Here is a 22,017-nt window from a genome sequence, read left to right as displayed (position 1 = left end):
CTTTCCATGTTTTTATGGTATGTATTTTTATGTCCAGAGGTGGACGCTGTACCACCAACCCTTTTTCCCAAAGGTATTTCCTTCGCTTCAACAACTGCACTAAGTAATTTTTCATCTGAAAATCACTCACTTTTGGGTGATCTTGTGGCGTTTCTAAATCGAATGGCATTCCATGTAACATTTCAAAGGGTGATATTCTGAGGTCTGTTCTCGGCTGGGTCCTCATGTTTAACAGTGCTAGGGGCAAACATTTTACCCATGACATCTTAGTCTCTATCATTAATTTAGTAAGCTGCTTTTCTTATCTCTCCATTCATTCGTTCGACCCTTCCTGAGCTTTGTGGATGCCATGGAGTATGATACTGCCAGTCAGTACCTAGTGTCTGAAAGATTTCTGTAATAATTCTTGATGCAAAATGTGGGCCCCGGTCGGAATCGATAGCTTCGGTTATTCCATATCAGGGAATTATTTCTTCTAACAATATTTTGGTACCGTACGAGCAGTGGCCCCAGGTGTTGGAAATGCCTCCACAAAGTGCGGGAGATGGTCTACAAGCACCAATAAATAGCAGTATCGCCCGACCTTTGGTAACTCTGTAAAATCAATCTGTATTCTTGAGAATGGCTGGTATGTGAGTTCCCTTCTGCCGGGAACTCGTTTCCTTATTTCTTGTTTATTTACTTTCTGACATGTAAGGCACCCTTTAACAATACGTTTTGCTATGTTATATGCTCCTATGCAAACATATTTTGTGGCAAATTGTTCTACTAATGCTTGCGTTCCCCAATGTGTAATATCATGTAACCTGTTCATTATACCGACTGCAGTTACTCTTGGAACTACTTCTCTCCCATCTTCTAATCTCCATTGTTCACCTTGCTGCTTTGCCCCTAGTTTGGTTAGCTTTTCTTTTTCTACAGTACTAAAGACATATATATTTGAGCGTGGACGGCTAGGACACTGTCTATCTTTTAGCCCAAGACAAGTACAGGGAGTAGCGTCTACGTTAAACTCTTTCCAGCACTCATAGCCAGGGAAATCGTTTTCCCGTTCTGTTCCTTCTCTGCAATTAGGGCAATTTTCTCTTAATCTCTTTGGACCTGGCAGCTCACAAGTCAATCCTTTAAGATTTAATAAAGCCGCCCTTTTTGCTTCTTCGTCTGCAAGGTTATTTCCCCTAATAATGGGATTCAGGCCTTTCTGGTGTCCCTTTACATGAACCACTGCTATTGCTCTAGGTTTTCTTATTTCTTGCAAGATTTGTGTGACCAATTCCTGATGTATAAAGTTTTTCCCTTGGGAATTTATCAACCCTCGTTCTTCCCAAATTTACCAAATGTATGTACTACCCCAAATGCATACTTCGAATCTGTACATACAGTTCCACTACCCGTGCCGATCCATTGTAAGGCTCTTAAAACGGCATACAACTCACAGGCTTGTGCTGACCACCCAGGATTTAATGGCCCTGATTCTAAGACCTTATTAGTTTTTCCGTTTATTACCCCATATCCTGATTTACGTTTCCCTTCAATGACTCGAGAGGAGCCATCTACAAACAATTTTTCTCCTTCTGACAATTCCTCTTCTTCTAAGTCAGGTCTTATTTTTGTTTGCTCTTCCATTGTTTGCAAACAATCATGTGCTAATTGTTCGCTATGTTCCCCATATAAGAACTATGCGGGGTTCTGCAAGGAAGTAATTTCTAGGGTTAATTTAGGGGATTCAATGAAAATACTTTCGTATTTTAACAACCTAGAATCGGTTATCCATTTATCAGATTTTTGTTGCAAAACCCCTTGTATATTATGTGGTGTCAAAACATGCAATTCTCCTCCAAATGTTATTTTCTGTGCTTCTTCTACTAGTAATGCAGCTGATAAGTTTTTCCTGAGCCGTTCCAACCACTCTGTAGGTGTTTCATCTTTCTTTTGGTGTTCACTAAATACCTTGCCAATGTTCTGACCCCTTGGAACAGACTCTCTAATGCCTGGGACTAATATAGTCCGTAGGTCTTGCATATGGTCCCTATGTAATGGATCCTGATTGTTGCAGTCAGGTCTTTGCAGCGGCCATTTAGTGTCGGCTGCAGGACCTTGCTGATGCTGTTCATCCCAAATCCGCATACCGGCCCTACGGATCATTCCCCTCTCTCCTGCAGTGAACAATATTCCTATTATCGACTGCAGCTCGTCCCCCGTGGATACGTTGGGCCCTAAAATTTGGTCAACCCGCTCCGCTACTCCCAACGGGTCTTCTAGCAAACTCCCCATTTCCTTTTTAAAATCTCGAACATCCCCGGAATTAAGAGGTACCGCCACATATCCCATTCCCGCCTGAGGCCCTCCCATGGCGATCTCTCGCAGCGGATATAGCTGCCCTCGTGTTTGCTGTTGCTGTTGTCCAGTCTTGCTACGCGTGACAGGCCCCGTGGACTGGTTGTCATCCGAACCCTCTGGGTTCGGTGCCGAAGGGGGTGGGCTGGGACTGGGCTAGGAACTGGTACCGGGGGTGGCGGTGGTGGTACATAAGGTGGGGGTGTCATCGGGATCTCTTCCTCATGCCGCTTATTTCTCTGGCGGCCATGTTTATCACCCCCCTTTTCTTTTAACGGGTGTAGATTAACCCTAGTCTCTGATCTTATCCGTAATAATGCATATTCGCTTTCTTCTGAACTAAAAGGCTCCTTTGAATTAACATAAATGTTTAAAGCCTGACAGATCCAGTCCTCAAATGATCCGAAAACTGGCCAATATAGGTAGTCTCTACGGATCTCTTTACCACCCCAAACTTCCATACAATAATGTATCATTTTCGTTTTGCTTTCACCCCGCCTAGAGGGGTAATCATCCAATACCTAATCATTGATCCTAACGGACTATCTGGAGGAATTCGGGAAGCCTTTCCTGCGGTTGCCCTCCCATGGGAACAGAATGCCTACTTTTCCTCTGTCCCGGATTGGACTGGATGATCTTTTGAGGTCCCTTCCAATCCCAAACATTCTGTGATACTGTGAAATTTATTCCCGATGGATTTCAACGCAATAAGCAAAGACAGCGCTGGGCGGCCATGAGCTTGGCTTCTCCAATGGCGCACCGGAAAAACTTCTTCCCGCCTTTTTCCAGGGTCCCGGGTTGGTTGCTCAGAGTGCCAGGTCACTCGTTCTTTCTGCGGACGTGTCCTCTGTTGTCAGGCAGTTCATCTCCTCTCTTCTCACCCACCCCTGCCCCCCTCCCACCTTTAGAGGACCGAACATTGAAGGCAATTGCATAACAAAGGGCAGGGGCTTCCCATGTTGCACAATAACCCCTGAGCGTTTCCTATTAACAAGTGTTAATGAACAAACATCTCTAACTCTTAGAATTCTTTATTGCACAAACCAAACTGTTATAAATTGCATAACTAAAGTAAATTTGCTAATCAAACCAGGAGTATGTTAGTGGTTAACGATTTGCTGAGTTATGTAGCTGTTAAACCACCATAGTTCGTCACATTCTGTTGTTGCGAGTTTTGGCGGGAAAATGTTGCAAGTTTTGGCGGGAAAGATGTGGTGTGCTCATGGGGAGGGGGATGTGCTCTGCTGTGCGAGGACAGCATAGCAACCCAGCTAACCAATCAGGAAGAAGATCGGGGTGTGTACTTACAGACCTATATAAACACTGTTTCTTCTGTAACCAGTTCCCGTGCCTGGGGTGGAGCAGTGACTGCCCGGCCGCCCGGCGCTGCTCTGATCATTTGGCTTTAATAGAAGTTATTCTCACTTTCCAGAGTCATATTTGACTATAACAAAACCAAACCAAACGAATACACAAACCAAACCAAAACAAATACACAAACCAAACCAAACGAATACACAAACCAAACCAAATGCCGACCCTGCAGAGGTTTCCCTCTGTCTGACGGACGGCGCCTCGGCTGTACCTCGGGAGCTCCCTGCCCAACCCAGCGTGGCTTTCGCCGCGTCTGACCGGCAGGCTACCAAACCAAACCAAATATTAGCTACCTAAAACCCAGGACCCAAATAATAAAAGCACCTTCTTACCAATCACAGGTCCGTCGAGAGCAGCGGAGGGTCGGTCGCGTCCGATGCGCACCCCAAGAATACCGGGGTGCTAGCCGGAGCAGGATGGAGACGCGATCCACTCAGCGGTGCCCACGAGGTCCCTGCGTGGTCGCCAAGAATGTTAGCAAACGAAACATATAACCACGGACATAGTTATATGCGGTGCTTTTATTTCAGCGCTGGGAAACCAGGGGGTCACTATTCTACTAAAGGTTTTAAAGAATAGGCAACTGAAATCAAGAACGTGTTCTTCCCGCACAGAGGGGGGTTCCTTCCCTAGAAATGTGAATGGTGGTTAAACACACTGGCTCATTTTTCAGTGTTTGTGCTCTTTTTTCCCCTCTTTCTATGGTCAGAGCAATTGCGCATCTGAGTGGAAACATGAGGCTGCTTCCCAGGGTGACCTTAAACACCCGTCAGTGCAGCAGGTGACCCCACGGGTGCCAACGCTCTGCGCTTTCAGCTCCTGGGCTGGTGTTGTCCGGGCTCTCCCTGCTCAGAACTCACGGTGTTTTGGAAAGGCAGGAGCCCGTGCAAACCCTTCTGCGCTGTCCTGCTCTGTTCCCCTTTCCTGTGCAGCGGGCTCGTGGCTCCGCTCGGGCAGGGCCGTCCCTGCGGAGCCTCTGGCGGGTGTTGCACCCGCAGCCCCAACGCGGAGCCGCCTCGTGTGGGGTCACGCGTGAGGCTGTAGCTCTGGAGAACGAGACGCTGTCAGCAGAGCTGAACAGGGACGTTCGCTCGGCTGCTTCAGGAGTTGTTGTGTTCTCCTTGCGGTGTGGGGTTTGTCCTCTGCTCTGGAGCACGAGAGCGAAGCCCCCGGAGCCGCGGCTGGTGGGGACCCCGCAGTGAGGGGTGACAGACCCGGAGCCAGGAGCAGTTTCCCCAGGGCGAGCAGCAAGTCGAGCTGCTCACACAAGGTCACAGGCAGGGCTGGTGCACATCACCGGTTCCAAGGCTGTCCCCAGCACCTGACAGCTCTCTCTGTGCTGTTGTGCCCTCGGTACTCAATGTGGAATTCCCGGTGCGCAAATAGGTTGTGTGGATCTGAGGGACATGGATTAAGGTTGTGTTGGTGTGTGTTGTCCCCTGGGTAGTTTCAGTACAACCCGAAAGCAAGAGCAGCTTAAATTCGGGGTCGGCTTTTTGCCGGGAGCAACAAACGCCGTGATGGAGACAATGGGGAAAAGGTGGAAACTCTCAGAGCACGGGGAAGTCTCAGAGAGGAAAAGAGATGAACGCAGACACTGGGGAGGGGGAAAGTTGACATGTTTATTATAGGAACAGTAAAGGTTACGTAGAGATTGAATGTCACATGAAGATCAAATATTTAAATACATTAACCCCAGACACAAATTAGTGGTAGAGAGTTTATCTATTTATTATAGACACATTAAATATTATACAAAGCTCAAACATTATATAAAGATCAAACATTAAAATACACTAACTCCAGACAAGAATTGGTGGGAAAACGTTCAAGTATTTATTATAGAAATGTTTAATATTAAATAAAGATTAAATAGAATACAAAATCAAACATTAAAATATATTAACTCCAGACAAAAATTAGTGGTCAAAAGCTAATCTATTTATTAAAGAAATATTACATATAATATAAAGACGAAATATCATATAAAGGTCAAATATTATCTAGAGATCAAACATTAAAATATACTAACTCCAGACAAGAATTGGTGTTAAAACGTTTGCACATTTATTATATAAATAGTAACTATTATATAAAGACTAAGTATAATGCAAAATAAAACATTCATATATATTAACTCCAGACTAAAATGAGTGGAAAAAACTTTACGTATTTATTATAGAAACATTACATATTAGCTAAAGATTAAATACTACATAAGGATCAAATATTAAAATATTTCAACTCCAGACAAGAATTGGTGGGAAAAGAAGCTCACATCTTTATTCTATAAATAAAGAGTATGTATTAAATAAAGGTTTTGTATTCTATAACAGCTCAAATCTTAAACTATATTAACTCAAGAGAAGAATTAGTGGAAAAAAGTTCCGTATTTATTACAGAGATGTTCCATCTGTGTAAAGATTAAATATTACATAGGGATCAAATACTAAAATATTTTAACGCCAGATAAGAAGAGGTGGAAAAAGTTCAAGTATTTATTAGATAAATATAAAATAAAGGTGATGTATTATATAAAGCTCAATTATTAATATCTATTAACTTATTTATTTCGTATGTATATATAAGTATTATATGAAGCTCAAACTCTATATACAGACCAAACATTAAAATATATTCACTCCAGACAAAAATTGGTAGAAAAAAGTCAATATATTTATCATATAAATATTAAATGTTCTACAAAGATCAAATATTATATAAAGATGAAATAATGTATCAACTCCAGACAAAAATTATTGGGAAAGGTCTATGTACATATTAAATAAATATTAAATATTAGTACAGTAAATAAAAAGAGTAAATAAATATTAGATATTAGTACATTAAATAAAACTATTAAATATATTAAATATTAGCACATTAAATAAAAACATTAAATATTAAATATTAAATATTTGTACATTAACTGAAATATTAAAATTATTAAGTATTATTACATTAAATAAAAATGTTAAATATTAGTACATTAAAAATATCAAATAAATATTAAATATTAGTACATTAAAGAATATTAAATAAAGCTCAAATATTATATACAGATACAACGTTTAAATATATTAACTCCAACTAGAAATTACTGGAAAAAAGGTTATGTACTTATTCTATAGATATTAAATATTATACAAAGCTCAAATATTCTGTAAAGCTAAGCTATGGAAATATAGTAACTCCAAGCAGAAATTAGTGGAAAAAAGGTTATATACTAATGAATGTTTCTATGCAAGTATGTAAAGATTAAATATGATAAAAACATCAAGTATTACAATACATGAACTGCAGACAAGAACTGGAAAAAAGGTAATAGACTTGTTATATAAGTATTAAATATTATACAAAGCTCAAACATTAGATACAGGTCACATATTCAAATATATCAACTCCAGACTAAACCTGGGGAAAAACAGTTTCCATGCTTATAATATAAGCAGTAAATCCTATAGAAGGCTCAGCCATTAAAATCCATGGGGCGCAGGCTCCTCCTGTGCTGCAGCTTTTCTCCTCAGGATGAAATGGAAGTTGGCCTGGGTGTTCATGGCGTAGAACACGTTCGCCTTGGGTGGGATCGCCAGCTCTGCAAGAGAGGGAGCAGAGCCAGCGTGAGTTGGCGCACCACTCAGCCTTAGGGGTTTATTCTCACCGGCAGCTGTGACAACGTGTCCGTGGCGTTCCTGACGTCGCTTCGCGTGTCACTCTTGCCGTCAAAATGCAGCAGCACCGTTCAAGCAGCAGCAGCAGAGTTCTGCTTCCCCACCTTTGTCCTCGGAGATGATCTGTACCAGCTCGTAATCCTCGGCCGAGCCACACTGCAGGCTGTGCTTCTCCAGGGCTCTCTGGATGACAGCAGGAGCCTTCTCTTGGTTAGTCAGCTGCAGACAGAGAGTGGCAAGGACTCGGTTGGGAACTACGTCCTAGATTCGGCCAGATACTAAAACATGCTCTTTGGGACACCTGGTGGCTGATTTACTGCAAGACAACAGACGCTGCTCTAGAAACGCAGCAGCAAATCACAGCCTCTGCTCTCCAGAGCACCCACTTGCAGAGGTGAGACCTTGTTCTCAGCAGCCGTCGAATCCACAGCAATAGCTGCCCCAGCTGCTGTTTGCTCACATCCATTAATCCACAGTCTCCTGTGCTAAACACTTTCTGGATGTCCTGCAAAGATTCGGGGCCTTGTAGCTGGGTTTGCTGGGGAAGGGGCACCTTGTGCCACAGTCACACACCCCAGGGCTGAGCTGGACACACAACAGCCGGCGCTGGCAGAAGAGCAGGGGCAGCAAAGCCGGCACTTGCTCAGAGTGCTGCACTTGGCATTGTTGATCAAAGACAAGCTTCAATTTCTAGAGCAGAAACCTTGAGAGATGCTCTTTGCAAACCTCTCATTCATCCCCTGCTCCACAGGTTTTGATTTCTAACATCTGTCATTTTCCTTGTCAAGGAGGTTTGATCAGCAAATAGGTGTTTCCAAAACTAAAAGCACCATTCAAGGCACCTGGGGTGAAAACATCACCCACAGAACAGCGCTTTGCTGTTCCCACCACTCACCAGGATGCTCCTGTAGATGTTGCCACTTCTGTCCTCCTCTACGCTGGTCCGGATGATGCAGCTCTCTCCGTTCTGTTGGTTGTAAAGTGGCAGGACTGGCGGCACGTCTTTGGTTGCAATGGGAGTCACGGAGTCGGGGCACTTCTTGGAGCACTTGTCACCAGATGGCAGCAAGGGGGGACACGAGATCAAACACATTGATTACCAGTTAATTGAAAAGATCCAAAAGCTAAAGATGACACACTTGAGCACAACAGCCTCAACAAGGGCTTCAGCAACCCAGTGAAGGCAGTTCAGGTCAAGAGAGCAGAGGCTGTAGGACAAAGCTCCCTGGGAACGGAACCCAGCCCAGACAAGGCTGGTCTGGGCAGTTCCTGGCAGGTCAAAGCCCAGGGCTGGCGAGCTCTGACCTCAGCTGCTTCTCACTTGCTCAGTGCTCTGCCTGCCCCAGAATTAGGCTGGGCTGATGCAGATGAGCTTTCCCCCCACAACTGCCTTTCCCAGAGCTCAGGGCCCTCCATTCCACCGCAAGCAACGCTCTAGTCAAGACCCACAGGCTTGGGCAAGCGCCTGGGGCCGCCGGCAGCGTCAGCAGCCTCGCACAGGCTGTCTGTGCTGAACACAGGGCCCAGGCCCTACCTTGTGCTGAGGCTCCTCGGCAGTGTCGGTGGGAGGGACGATGGTGACGGTGCTGTCCCCAGAGCTCCCACCTGGAGCAGGTTTGGGCTGCGCGTTGACGGGTGCGCTGTGGGCGCTCACCCCCAAGCCCAGGAACGGCCTAGGGGAGAAAAGAAAGCACAGCAGAGCTGGGCTGAGCAAAGCTGGCACTTGCTTCAACAAGCTGACCTGCTGTTGTGCTTTCCTGTCTCGAGTGGCCGATTGTTTGTGTGTGTATAGCAAATTAGACTCTGTCCTTATTTACTCTGTTTTGCTGCTGCAAATGTGAATTGAATTTATAATCCAGCACTAAAATCCAGTGTTCTGGATCCCCAGCCAGGTTTGTCAGCTGGTGTTTGATTTACTCCAGTTCATATTCAGGCACCAAACCGTTATACTCACAGGCTGAATCTCTTCGCCACGCTCTTCTGAGCTTTGGCCGATGCGACACTCTTGTCAGCAGCTCCTTCAATTTCGCGTGAAAGCCGGAAACTGCAGAACAGGCAACACCATCAGTTAAATATCTCAGAGTGGCCATATTTGAGAAGCCCTGGGCCATTCCCACGCCCCAGAGGGTGGCATCCCCACAAGGAGGAGTGCAGCTCTGTGCGGGCGTATTTCCACTCTCCGGGAGCAGCTCCTGGCAGCGCAGAGCTCAAGGCTGAGAGAACCTGAACCTGCCTGCGGGGCAAGAAAAGCTGCTTCGCCAGCTGGGCTGAGACCCTACCTCTCCTCATCACTTAAATGCCGCTGCCTCCTAAACCACTGCACGAATTTCTCATCTGCTGACATGCAATAGCTGTTACATGAGGACTGCAAGAGCTTAATTTGTGCGATTACTTCAAATTCCTAAGAAAACAAATAATAAAATAGGAATTCCAATTAGAAAAATAAAGCCGGTCTCGTTAATATCCTACCCACACGCAGCAACAGATCCAGGACAGACTGAGTTTGACCCGCAGGTCGGGTTCAGTTGAAGAAGTGACCATGTCCAGAACCACTGTTTCCAACAATGCAGCTCTGCAGCTCAGCCTTCCCGCTCAGCCCTGCGTGGCCAGAGCGGCGCCGAGAGAGGAATCCCGCTCTGTACGGAGCTGGTTCTCAGGCACTAAGCGAGGGACATAACTAGAGGTGCCTGTGATGACAGCAGAGCCTGATCCTCCCCGGCTCTGCACGTCGTGCGCTCACACTCACACTCACCATCTGCAGTAACGTGAGCGGCTGTTGGATACGCCCGAGCAAAGACAACAGGCCTCGCCAAGAGAACGCTCTAGCAGAGAGCGTCAGCAACTAACGACCACAGAACAGTCAACGTTCCACTCACCCTTCGCCGCTTCTCAAAGTTGATCAGGCCGCCCTGTTGGAAGGACAGAGAAGGGATCAGAGGAGAAGAGCACAGGCTGGGCTGAGTTAATCACAAACAGGATGAAGTAGCGACACCAAGGGAAAGGCCAGAGCTGCCCTGAGCAAAGGCTTCTGCAAAGACCTGTTTCCAGCTCTAGGATAAACCACAGCACTCGTGTGCCTGAGTCTATTTTTCAAATAGCTTCCTCTATTTCTAAGAACTGCACTAGAACCCAGGGGAAGACACAGGACCAGATACAGTGTCTGGAAGGGAGGGAGGATATGTAGGATTCCAAAAATTGCCCCAAATTACCTCGAGATAGTCCTGAAGGGCTGTGTCCAGCATGACGAGGTCTGTGAGGAAGGTACCCAGGTAAGGTACCGTGCCTTGGGTGACTCCCTGCAAACGGGCAGAGCAATGGTGGATTAATTGACTGAGAATTAATAACGAATAATACTAATTAGAATGCTAGAATACTCCTGTGTTAGCAAACAAAATACAACTCATCTGCTTCACCAAACAGTGCTCTTGTCAATGATGCTTTCATGACACCATCCTTAGGATCTTAGCCAGCGGTTCATGTCTGTACAGAGCGCTATAAAGCCCAAGTGCTCATTCGTAACTCATCTGCGTCAAATCTCGCTGTGCGGCACCTCTCGCCCCAGCAGAAAAGCCGGGATTTACAGACCCGTCTTCCCCAAAGCACCGCATACGGGAGTTCATTGGTTAGGAACAGGGCTGAGCTCGGCTTTGGGTGAGATCACCAGCCTGGCGACTCAAGCTCATTCCCACCTTCAGCAGCAGCTCCCTGCTCGTCGCAAAGTTGTCACAGTCGGAGAAGATTTCTGAGAGCTCTTCGAACATCAGCATTGTGTCCCTGTACAGGAAAAGGTTAAATCATTTAAGTTGTTTGTAAGCACTCTGAATCAGATCAGGGTACTATTTTTTTCTCAAGAATCATTAACGGTTGGGCACATAAAAGATAAAAGCACCAAAACACATCCAGTGACACACTGCACAGCCTTACTTTGGAACGCAGGCCCAGGTCTTCTTCAGGCGATAAACGGAGGTGGACTGCAGTGCGGAAACAATGGCCTTCAAAGACGAAAAGTTGTTCAGGATCCTACATTGCTGTGAAAGGAGCGGTTAGAAACACAGGAGCGTTAAACGTCAGCACCACCAACAGTCAGTGCTCTTCTGTCTGCCCCGTGTCCTGCTTGCTGCACATTCTCCCTGCTAAGCGGGCAGCTCCAAAAATACTGAGCATCCAAAATATCACTCCCCAACAACCCCCCTGCCCCCTCCCAGCTCCACGGCACCCGCACAAGGAACGTTAAACAGTCGTCAATAAACGCTTTACACGTGCGATACGGATCCACTTCTCCAAGGTCTTCGCTCGTTGCCGTGTCTTTAATTCTCTGCTGTCCAGGACGGTGCTGACCACGCAGTTGGTGACGGCGTTGAACTGCGAGATGGTGGCTCTGATGCTCTGTGCCAGGTGTTTGTTCTCTTGCTTGTCCCTGCGGGACCAGATGCAGCCCAGGCAGTGGTGGGGCACAACGTTCTTGAAGAGTGTCTAGAGGGAAACAGAGGTGTCCAAGTCAGCCTGGATCGCTATTGCCCACAGCAAGAAATGCATGTTTACAGTGCAAACTGCATCTGAAGCTAATATGGTATTAAAAGGGAAATATTGGTTTTCTCTTAGTTTAAAATATACACTTGGCTATAACTCTTTAGGCCTGATGCCCTAAAAGAACTGTCAGCTAAACAGTCCTGGCAAAATAAGAGACACCTTTCTATCACTTACATTATCAAGGGGAAAGATTTCTATGTAATGCTATTTTTGAAAGAGATTGATACAAATAAACCAAATCGGAGCACTACAGTTAAAAGCACTTATACACCTTCAGGTGAGGTAGCCTAAAATACAGTCAAAATACGCTATTTCTCAGGGGTCAAATATTAAACTTTGCAAAAGAGGCTACACAGTCTACATTCACACTGTAAATAAAAGACAAACACCTTCAGAAGAACTGAAGGAAAAGCCCAATCAATGAAGCGAGGTTGGATAACCAAGCAGGGCTGTGCTCTGTGTCCCAGCAACAGAGCGGTTCTGGAACACCAGACTGACATTGGTATAAGTTAAGAAACAAACAGACAATTAGAAGCCCAGAACTATTTCCCCGAGCATTTCAGGTAACACGTATGATCGACATACCGCGTCCATGTACGTCAGCTGTTCTGCCACCAGCTCTTCTTGGAACAATGAGAATTCCTGTGCACCGCTGATCTCCAGTTCCTCTTCCTCATCCAGGTTGCAGGGAGAAAGGCTGTGGAACGCGTCTGGCCAGCGTGGGAAACACGAGTCAGTGAATTTATACAGAAAACAATTAATCAAAGCAGATATTTGAAAAATCACTACATCTAATAGCAGAACATGCAAAGGGACCTGCCTGGTGTAACGGCCTCACTGTGCTGCACATTTTAGTGAGAAAGAGGACTGGAAGACTAAATTGGCAAAGAGACTTTTCGGCTCACGGCACAGGAAGCTTTGTGCCCTGGATAAGGGGACGTGGCAGGCTTGACGCTGGGAGAACACCCAGACAGCAGAGAAAGGTACTTTACCATCATTCTCCAGTTCTTCTTTCTGGAACTGCTCCAGGAGGTTCTGCGCCCTCTTCTCCGGGTCAGAGCCGGGCATGTTCTTCTTCAGATAACTCAGCACCTTCAGCAGACACACGTGGTCGGGCGGCTCTTGGAAATCCTCGGCACATTGGTCGAGCCAGGCTTGTAAAATCGATGCGATCGCACTGTGAGCAAATTCAGAGAGAGCACATGGGTTGTATGCAGCAGCTAGTGATGCAATCGCATGGATCTGTACCTAATACAACAAGGGGAACAGTGAGACATTGATTCCCCACGTGAAGGCCGTATGGACAATTCTGTGAGCAGAGAATTTAATTTGTTCGTTTTATGCAAGAAATATTATTAAGATAATATTTCATAGGAAACTAAAGGCTGGTTCCTCAATTACACCTTGAGAAACCAGCACAGTCATTCAAAATAATTAAAGATTTTCTCTGGCTTCTGTTACTGGATGTGTTATGAGACAGCTGATACTCGGCCTTTACACAAGCTCCTTGAAGCAAACAGGCTGTGAATTGTCAAAGGAAACAACAGCTCTGCTGCCCACGTCCCGCTCCAGCACCGAACCCTGACTGGGGCTCGCTGGGCGCTGCAAAACCAAACTTACGTCCTGAGCACTGTGCTGGATCCGGGGGAATTCTGGCTTCCACGCTCTTCAGAGCCCGAGATCTCCAGGTTTCCGTATCTGGAAAAATGAGATGGCTGTTTAGAGGAACCTCTACTGAGCAAAAGCAAAATCCCAAATAGCGTAATCCATATACAACTGGCATAAACATACACATATTGGCATATTCATATACAACTGGCATGAAGACAAGGGCTTCATGCTGGACAATTCCACCGTGGCCGGGGAAGCTGAGGAGAGATGAAGGGTTTGCACATGTCCCCGTGCACTGCAAAGCAAACCCAGACTAAACCAGGCAGACCCGTGGTCCCTCTGACAGGAGCGGCGCAGCCACAGCCATAGGGAGCTCAGCTGGGGACACTGAGCCTCCAGAGACCTGCGGGGAGAGCCCTGGCGGCAGCTGGAACAGCTCCTGTCAAACCACACCTTGCACCTCCTTACGTACGGGTGACGAGGAGTTCATGGTGCATCTGAGTGTGAACATTTTGGTTCCCTACCGGTCAGAGCACGCACGCTTTCCCCGCCTGGCGCTTCAGCTTTAATGAGAGCTGGGGTGTGGGCAGCGTGCATTTGCACATGGTCTGTTTATGCTGAAATCCTGAATTTGGCAGGATTCTTGACCTCTGCCCATCAGGTTATTAGCTCCATGTCCACTAAAAGTAGGTGAAGAAATTCCTATCAACATCCCCCTGTCGTATAATAAATGATGGCTCAGTTTCCGTTCTGTCCCGGCTCTTACCTGTCCAGGAGCAGCTCCAGGACTGTGCTGGTGGAAGCAAAGGCCCTGTACGTTGAGAGGAAGGTGTTGATGTATGTAAAGTCATTATCCGCAAATGCCATTGGAAGCGTCTCCACCAGCTTTTCCAAAGTTGCAGCTTTCAGGGCCCTGCTTTTGCACGTCTCGTCCGGGCTGACAGCGTGTTCTGCAGGTAACTGGTCTCCTTCAGCCTACAAAGTGGAAACAAAGACAAAGCACATAATCAGACAGAAGCCAGAGCCCCGACACAGCTTGCACAATGAAACACAGATTCCATTCCACCTTTTCACAGGAACAGTCCATCTCTAGTTACCAAACAATTTTGTCAGTTTTGGCTCTCCAAGTACCAAATGCTGTAGCAAATACTGGAGGACAATAAAGACATTTCTTATTTAAACAGGCAAGTGTTTCCAGGGCTTAAGCTGTAATCTCATGGTTGCCTTTTAAACTGACCATCCTCTCATAACAGGGCCAAGCATTCAAAAACCCCGGATGCTTTCTTAGCATCAAGAAGTTTAAGAAAGGTTTATTGGACTTCTTGAAGGATTAAAGATCTAAGTTCCTTCACCTACTGGTACCTCTACAAGAAGTTACTAAGCAAGATTTCAAGCTTCTCAGTACTTAAAGGAATTGGTAATGAAGCCCAACTCACTCAAAATGAACAATATCTTTTGTATTCCTTTCAACACGGGTTCTATGATATTTTCAGTTAGAGCTGCATTTCTCTCTGAAGTATCTTTGTGGGACACATACATGCTCAAAATGCTCCCCACCTCTTGCACTAAACCAGAGATGGGAAATCTGCCGCTCAAAGTCTTTATACTACCTACCTGGACACTACCCCAAAGCAAGTTCTTATATTATGGCCTTTGATCCTGAAGAAAATGTAGAAACATTGCAACACAACATGAAAGTTCTACCCACCTCCTGACCCTCTGGCTCAAACTGCCACAGCTGCACTGATTGCAATGAAGTGAGGACACTTTAATCAGCTGGGGACTTGGCCACCACGCCAGCTTCACTTACCCCGAGCCATCTTGCTCCTTCACCCTCAGTCTGCTGGATCTGCGCTCTTCTCAGGGTGTCACAGTCAACAGCTCCTTCTTGTGCGTCTTCAGCTCCATCCTCAGTTGTGCTCTGCCAGGAAAGGGCAAAGAAAAACAAGTCAGAGAGAAAGTAACACGGTCCCTGCACAAGCGCAGGCTGCAGACACCAGCATGCCAACACCGGGATCTCACAACACCTCAACAACACTCACTTAAGTTGCCACGTTTTAGCTGCCTTTAGTCACCTGGGGGTTTTTGGACTTTTAACTGAAAGCAGAGAGGAGCTGAGTGCACAAATTACTGCACAAGCCAATGAAAGAGGTAAGAATTAAACCAGAGAGTGCAGATCTCCTGAACCCCAACACTAACAGCCGCTGTATTAACATGCTGATATAGGTTGAGGAGCAAAGCACTAGCGAATTGAAAATAAACGTAACAATTAACTTTAGAAATACATATACTGGTCCCCCTGCAACCACATAATCTTTTATCATCATACATACCACTTGAATATTTAAAGTTTCAGGGCTTTACTAACTACCACAGCCTTAAGCACAGCAACAACTCAATTAGAAAGGATTTGAGTGCAATATAACCAAATCCTGGTTTGGGGAAGCCAAGATTTGGGTTTATTTGGGGGGATGCTTTTCTGTTTGTTTTTTCCTCCTTTATCTCTAAAATATCCCCTAGTCAGATACAACGGTCTGTACACCAGTGACTTGCCTCTTGAACGCTCTGTGGAACCTCCACATCTTTCCCAGGTTGGTTCCTCACATTGTCTTCCAGGCTCTGTGGAGTCTCCATGTCTTCTTCAGCTGGCTTGCCTGGAGTCTCCTCTATGCACTCTGCAGCCTTGGTGTCTTCCTCTGTTGCCTTGCTTAGACTCTTCTCAATGCGCTCTGGAGTCTCTGCGTCTTCGTCTGATACCTTGCTTGTAATCTCCGCATCTTCCTCTCTGGTCTTGTATACAGTCTGCTCAGTGTGCTCTGGACTCTCCTCAATGCACGCTGGAGTCTCTGCATCTTCCTCTCTTGTCTTGCTTACAATCTGCTCAATGTGCTCTGGACTCTCCTGAATGCACGCTGGAGCCTCCGCATCTTCCTCTCTGGTCTTGCTTACAGTCTCCTCAACGCACTCTGGAGTCTCCACAACGCGCTCTGTAGTCTCCACATCTTCCTTGGTTGCCTTGGGCACAGTCTCCTCAAGGCTGTGCAGAGACTCCACATCTTCCTCATGTCTCTTCCTCCTGGGTGTCCTCCTCCTTGGTCTCCTCCAACATCTCCAAACACACAGGGTCCGAAAGGGGAAGCTCCGAGCCTGTTAGAAAACAACGGAAAGGCAGTTTTGAATTGCAGATAGCAACACATTTACTTTTAACGTCCTTGCAAAAGTTCCAGGACAAGATCACACGAAACCTGAACTTTAGGCACTATTACAATGCAAAAAATAGATTGTACGATTGTGGCAGGATGTAACCCCCCCCCTTGCCCCCCCTCCTTCAGTATGGAAGGAGTAGACACATCTCCCTCTCTCTCTGCTGTTTGAGGCCAACAGCTGCTTTTGTTTGGCCCCAGAGCCCCTGGCCAGGGCCGTTAGGAGAAGGGAGCGCCGAGGCGCCAGGAGCCGCTGGGCGCCCGCAGCCAGTGTGGGGGATGTTTGGAGGCTTCAGGGGCACCCACAGTGTAAGGTTAATCCTCGCATAATCGCGGGTGTATTTTCCCCCCGAGCTTCTACATAAGCACGTGTGACTTTCCGTGCACATTTGCACGTGCATTTCTCCTCTCAGGATTGCGAGTGTATTATAAATTTACCCTCGCACAATCGCGAGTGTACACTTTCTGTGCTCAATACGAGTACGTGTATCCCTTTAAAATAACCCCACTCCGTGTTCAGGCAAGTGTGTGCTCCTCCCGGACTCAGAGACGGCTCCGGCATTGTTCTGGGTGATGATGCTGCCCCTTAACAATTTTCCTCAACTGATATCCCAACCTGTATTTAAGTCACTTTTGGAGTGCTAAAACCCTGTTTCCCACCAGTTTAATACCAGTTGTTTTGGAACCTGTTGTCCCCTAAACTCCCCTCGGGGTGCCTCTGTGACAATCATAGAATCATTTTGTTGGAAGAGATCATCGAGTGCAGCCGTTAACCCAGCCCTGGCACTGCCCCGTGTCCCTCAGAACCTCATCTCTGTGCCTCTCAAACCCTCCAGGGATGGTGACTCCACCGCTGTCCTGGGCAGCCTGGGCCAGTGTTTAATAACCATTTCTGTGAGGAATTGTTGCCAACAGCCAACCCGAGCCTGCCCCGGCACAGCTGGTGCCGTTTCCTCCCGTCCCCTCACTTGTCCCTCGGCAGCAGTCACCAACACCCTTCTCTCGGCACTCGGAGCTGCCACCCCCCGGCCCCGTGTCCCCCGCAGCCCCGGGGGAGGGCGGGCGGCGGGGCCCGGCTCGCTCCTACCCGTCCGCAGCAGGGCCCGCAGCTGATCCCGCACATGGCGCCGTGTCCGCGTCCGCAGGCAGGGCTGCTGCCGGCTCCGCCAGCCCCGCACTCCCGCTCTCTCTCTCTCGCACCGACCGCTCGCCCCGACGGCAACGGCGGCAACGGCTCCGGCGGCACCGCGGCGACCGGACGCGGCCTCGCGGCAGCACGTGCCGCCCGCAGCCGCCCAATCGCAGCTCGCCGCCGCTCCCGCGCGCGCCCCCTTGCCCCGCCCTCAGCCCGCCCGCAGCCCAAGCCCTTGCTCAGCCGGACAAAGCGCCTGAACAGCAGAGGGTTCAGACACACAGAGATATATATGTGTGTGTGTATATATAGAGGTTTGTCTGGGGCTGCTGCCTTCCGTGAGGAGGAACCTCGCAAAGCTGTGTAATGTTCTCATTAGGAAGAAACACCCAACAGGATAACACAGATAACGCAAAACTGCAAAGTCCAAGCATAACTGGGAAAGGAAAAACGAAGTTCTTGTCATTTACAGTGATGTTTTCACTTTGCGGTTCAATCTATTCACTGTTCTACTAAAGGCTTTAAAGAGTAGGCAATGAAATCAAGAACACGTTCTTCCCGCGCAAAGGGGGGTTCCGTCCCCAGAAATGAGAATTGTGGTTGTGAGAAATGCAGTTGTGATTCGTGCCGAGATGTCCAATGTTTACAGATATAACCAAATGAGGCACGGGCTCTGAACCTGGAAAAAGGAAAAGGTGCTAAAGTTCTGTGTAAATAGCTACGAAACTTGTTTATGAAGTTACATTGGTAGAGGGAACTCACATGTTAAGGCTTAACCAACCACATAATAAGGGCCTACTAACGAACTTTAGGCCACATAATGAATATCTAGTTTAGAGCTGTATGTGACCAATGGTATTAAGAAAAAACAGAACCCCATCGAATGCCGAGATAAGAAGTTTCACAGCACCAGCTGCAGCCTTGAGGAGACACCTTATCTATGTGACACCTTTCTGTATTTCAGCACACTGCTCATTGTTCAAGGTGTGCGTGTTGGGGAGCGAATCCCCCGCGCACCCAGCGCTGTTTTGCTTGTGCTCTAGTGAACACGTGTTTAAGGAATACAGTTAAGGGATTGGATTAAACGTTGTTTATCCATAGAAAAACCTTAAGTAATTTATTTCAATTATTCCCCCTTTTTCTTTTTATCCCATTGATTCGTGCTTTGGCTTCAAAGTTAGCCAGCACTGCCTCGCGGCGGCTAGGTCCGGTTTGGTGTTATCTTTTACAATCATTAATTCATACCCCGTTCCTTTTGTTGCCATTTCAGGATCTGTAGGCATGGCTGAGATTTGCACGCCTTGGACTACTGAATGCATTAACCGAATAAAGCACGGGATCATACATGGCATGAACATTAAACCCAGAAATGCACATACTGTCCTGAACCCCATTTTCTTCCACCGGGCTACAATTTCGAGACCAATATCCATGAGGTGGACCTGGCCACCCAGTGGGAGGAATAGAGGTATTTGATGAATTTGCCCGCAACACGAACTTACAAGGGGTTCGTCCAACGTGTTCAGTCATTTGAGACCCCCCACATATGCAGCACCAGGGGACATTTAATTCCCGGGCTATCTTTTCCATAAGATCTATAATCAGGTTTTTCCCTACTGTTGGTAATTGTAATCCCTTGTCTTTTTGCCTTATTTCGTCCTACCAATCACTGCTTGTCTGTACCAATTTCTGTTGCTCTTGCTTTCTTTTTAATTCCTCTCTAAATTCCCATTCACCCCTTCAGTAAATACCTCCCACCATTCTTCGCTATTCTCTTCTGCTCTTCCAGTGGCGACCAGAATCCTCCACCGAGCGCTGGTTTCCTTATCTTCTATTCTTAGACATGTATTACACAGTCCTGTCGGTAAGTTCCCTTTGTGGATATGCTTATACCACAGTCCATTTACAACCTAAACATCGAATATAAAGAGAATTACATCTACAGCTCGGTTCAACACCTTTAACTATTAAACCATTCTCATTTTCATTTCTACTGGGCATTCACATTAATACTACTAATAGTAGTTACATCACCGATCCCGTGTCAATTTCAATTTCAATTCCCCCGGTTCTTGCGTTACTTTCCAGGTTCTTTCTTCCGCCAGGGGTCCTTTAACTCCAGAGACGTGTGTCCATCCTTTCTCTGCACTCCCAACAGCTGTTTCTGCAGTTAACAAAACAAGAAAAGGCCCCTCCCATCCTGGGGTTGGAGTTTCTACTTTCCAGGTTTTAATTAGTGTTCCCCATATCTACCAAAAATTCCACTTGTTTTGTTCTCTGGGGTTTCTTCTTCCCAATGCCATGAGCACCACCCAGGCTGCTCACCTATAAAGATTAAAAGGTGATTGTGAAAAATATAGTTTTCCGGGTTGCACCCGGGTGACCCTCCGTGGTGTTTCACAGGCTTTCTTCACTCTAGAATGATGAACCCAGGCATGCTGTTCTCTAATATTGGTAGCAGTGAAGGATATCAGGAGGTCTTGAAACGGACCTTTCTGTTGTGGTTCCAAAGTTCTCTGCAAAAGACTTCACATACACATAAATAAAATGTGGCCCTCTATCAGAGGATAGAACAGCTGGAACTCCAAACCTTGGTGTTATTTCAATGTTCTAGTCACCTCCTAAACTTTTGCTGTCCTGGTAGGGAATGCTTCTGGCCAACCTGAAAAAGCATCAGTTAATACCAACAAATATGGGTACCCCCCTTTTCCTGGGAGTTCTGGGAACTCAATGTGCCATTGTGGTCCAGGCCCCTTCCCCATTTGACCCATTTCTAGCTCGGGCATATTTTTGGGATTAGTCTGGAGGCAAAGATCACACTGCTGTCACCTGTTTTCCTAATCAAATGTTTGCGTAGTGGTTCTACTCCCCAAAATCCTTTCCTATGTTCTTCCCTTACTAAAGGCCAAACTAGATGAAAGGGGACAATAAGTTTTCCCTGGGGGTGTGAACCCACCCTTCCTTATTATATGATTCCTCTAAATCGATGATGAGCTTCGATTCTCTTTAGTACACTCTGCCTTACCTTTTAAAGACACCTGCCCGCCAAGGACCAGAGCGCTTTCTGGTTTTACCTTTTGCCCACCGTTTGTTTTGCCTCTCTGTCCGCCAGCCTTTTCCGATTCCGAGCTCACTTTCTGCTGCGCCTTAATAGCCATGGTTGCCATTTTCTTAGGAAGTTGAGCTGCTTCTGGTAGTTTCAATATCTCCTCCACACGTTTGATATATTTGCCTTGAGAGTTCAAAAGTCCCTTTGCTCTCCAAATTGCTCTGTGCACATGCACAACCCTCACGGTTAGCTGCTTCTGCTTTCAGAGTTTTCAATAGAATGTCTTTTAGATCTGGTCCATTGGATGATGTTGCTTCGATGGTCTACAGGCAGTCACGATGAACTGGTTCTCCAAAGTTACCGCTGAGGAAAGAAGCCGGGTTGACAATGTTAGTGACGATAATTTCTACACCGTCTTGTTAGACACTGTGTGCGATACTAGCACAGTCATTTTCTGACCCATGGCGAATCTCTGGACCTCCTGTATATTCAGTACCACTGCAGCAACTGCCCGCAGGCATCCAGGCCACCCCTTTGCAGTTGGGTCTAACTGTTTGGAGAAACAGGCCACTGCTCGTCGACATGGGCCAAGATCCTGTGCCAATACACCCAAGGCTATTCCCTGCTTCTCGAGAAACAATAGGAGAAATGGCAGCAGGCGCTGACATCGAAGCCCTTTTAAGTTCTTCAAAGGCTCGTGTGGCTTCCTTATTCCATTGCAGCTGTTTCTGGTCCATGGGGTCCAGGTCACGCACGTCTCCTTGGTTCTAGTAGCGATTAAAATGTCATCCACATATTGTAGCATCTGTCTCTCATCAGACGAGGCTTCCCAGGATTCAAAACCTTTAGCAAGCTGATTTCCAAATATTGTCAGGCTATTTGTGAATCTTTGTGGCAACACCGTCCATGGGAGCTGGGTTTTACATTTATTTTTAGGGTTCTCTCACTCAAATGCACGTATTGTCTGGCTGGCTTCACGGAGAGGGAGGCAAAAGAAAGCATCTTTTAAATCTAAAACGATAAACCAAGTCAAATGAGGTGTTAATACTCTCAGAAGGGTGTATGGGTCTGCTACCACTGGGCAGAGGTCCTCAGCTATTTTGTTTATAG

At 46.7% G+C, this 22,017-nt stretch overlaps 2 protein-coding genes across 2 annotated transcripts; both read right to left on the bottom strand.

Moving 5' to 3' along the window:
• Positions 1-5,861: 5,861 nt before the first annotated feature.
• LOC135580146 (ral guanine nucleotide dissociation stimulator-like 1) lies at positions 5,862-9,028 on the bottom strand. The gene is made up of 2 exons (XM_065072757.1): positions 8,278-9,028; positions 5,862-7,601 (listed from the first exon to the last, which is right to left on the bottom strand). The coding sequence occupies exons 1-2, from the start codon at positions 8,473-8,475 to the stop codon at positions 7,434-7,436; spliced, it is 366 nt and encodes a 121-aa protein (XP_064928829.1). The 5' UTR covers positions 8,476-9,028; the 3' UTR covers positions 5,862-7,433.
• A 335-nt stretch (positions 9,029-9,363) lies between these two features.
• Positions 9,364-21,016, bottom strand: LOC135580061 (ral guanine nucleotide dissociation stimulator-like 1). The gene is made up of 16 exons (XM_065071360.1): positions 20,933-21,016; positions 20,112-20,183; positions 19,940-20,022; positions 17,814-18,114; positions 16,077-16,670; positions 15,334-15,444; positions 14,290-14,498; positions 13,533-13,610; positions 12,905-13,089; positions 12,498-12,622; positions 11,640-11,855; positions 11,307-11,410; positions 11,072-11,156; positions 10,592-10,678; positions 10,259-10,291; positions 9,364-9,426 (listed from the first exon to the last, which is right to left on the bottom strand). The coding sequence occupies exons 1-16, from the start codon at positions 21,014-21,016 to the stop codon at positions 9,403-9,405; spliced, it is 2,391 nt and encodes a 796-aa protein (XP_064927432.1). The 3' UTR covers positions 9,364-9,402.
• Positions 21,017-22,017: the final 1,001 nt, after the last annotated feature.

This window comes from Columba livia, chromosome 8 (assembly GCF_036013475.1).
Source record: "Columba livia isolate bColLiv1 breed racing homer chromosome 8, bColLiv1.pat.W.v2, whole genome shotgun sequence".
Taxonomy (NCBI): Eukaryota; Metazoa; Chordata; class Aves; order Columbiformes; family Columbidae; genus Columba; species Columba livia.
Note: the sequence above shows the minus strand (reverse complement) of the source record. Positions and strands in the feature narration are given on the sequence as shown.

Excerpts from the sequence above, each read along its gene's own strand:
- LOC135580146 (XM_065072757.1), bottom strand. The coding sequence starts at position 8,475 with ATGTGTTTGATCTCGTGTCCCCCCTTGCTGCCATCTGGTGACAAGTGC. Across the intron at positions 7,602-8,277 it reads ACATCTACAGGAGCATCCTG|CTGACTAACCAAGAGAAGGC; the intron begins GTGAGTGGTGGG and ends CTCTGTCTGCAG.
- LOC135580061 (XM_065071360.1), bottom strand. The coding sequence starts at position 21,016 with ATGGCTATTAAGGCGCAGCAGAAAGTGAGCTCGGAATCGGAAAAGGCT. Across the intron at positions 15,445-16,076 it reads TTCCACAGAGCGTTCAAGAG|AGCACAACTGAGGATGGAGC; the intron begins GCAAGTCACTGG and ends CTTTCCTGGCAG. Across the intron at positions 11,411-11,639 it reads AGTGGATCCGTATCGCACGT|CAATGTAGGATCCTGAACAA; the intron begins GTAAAGCGTTTA and ends CTCCTTTCACAG.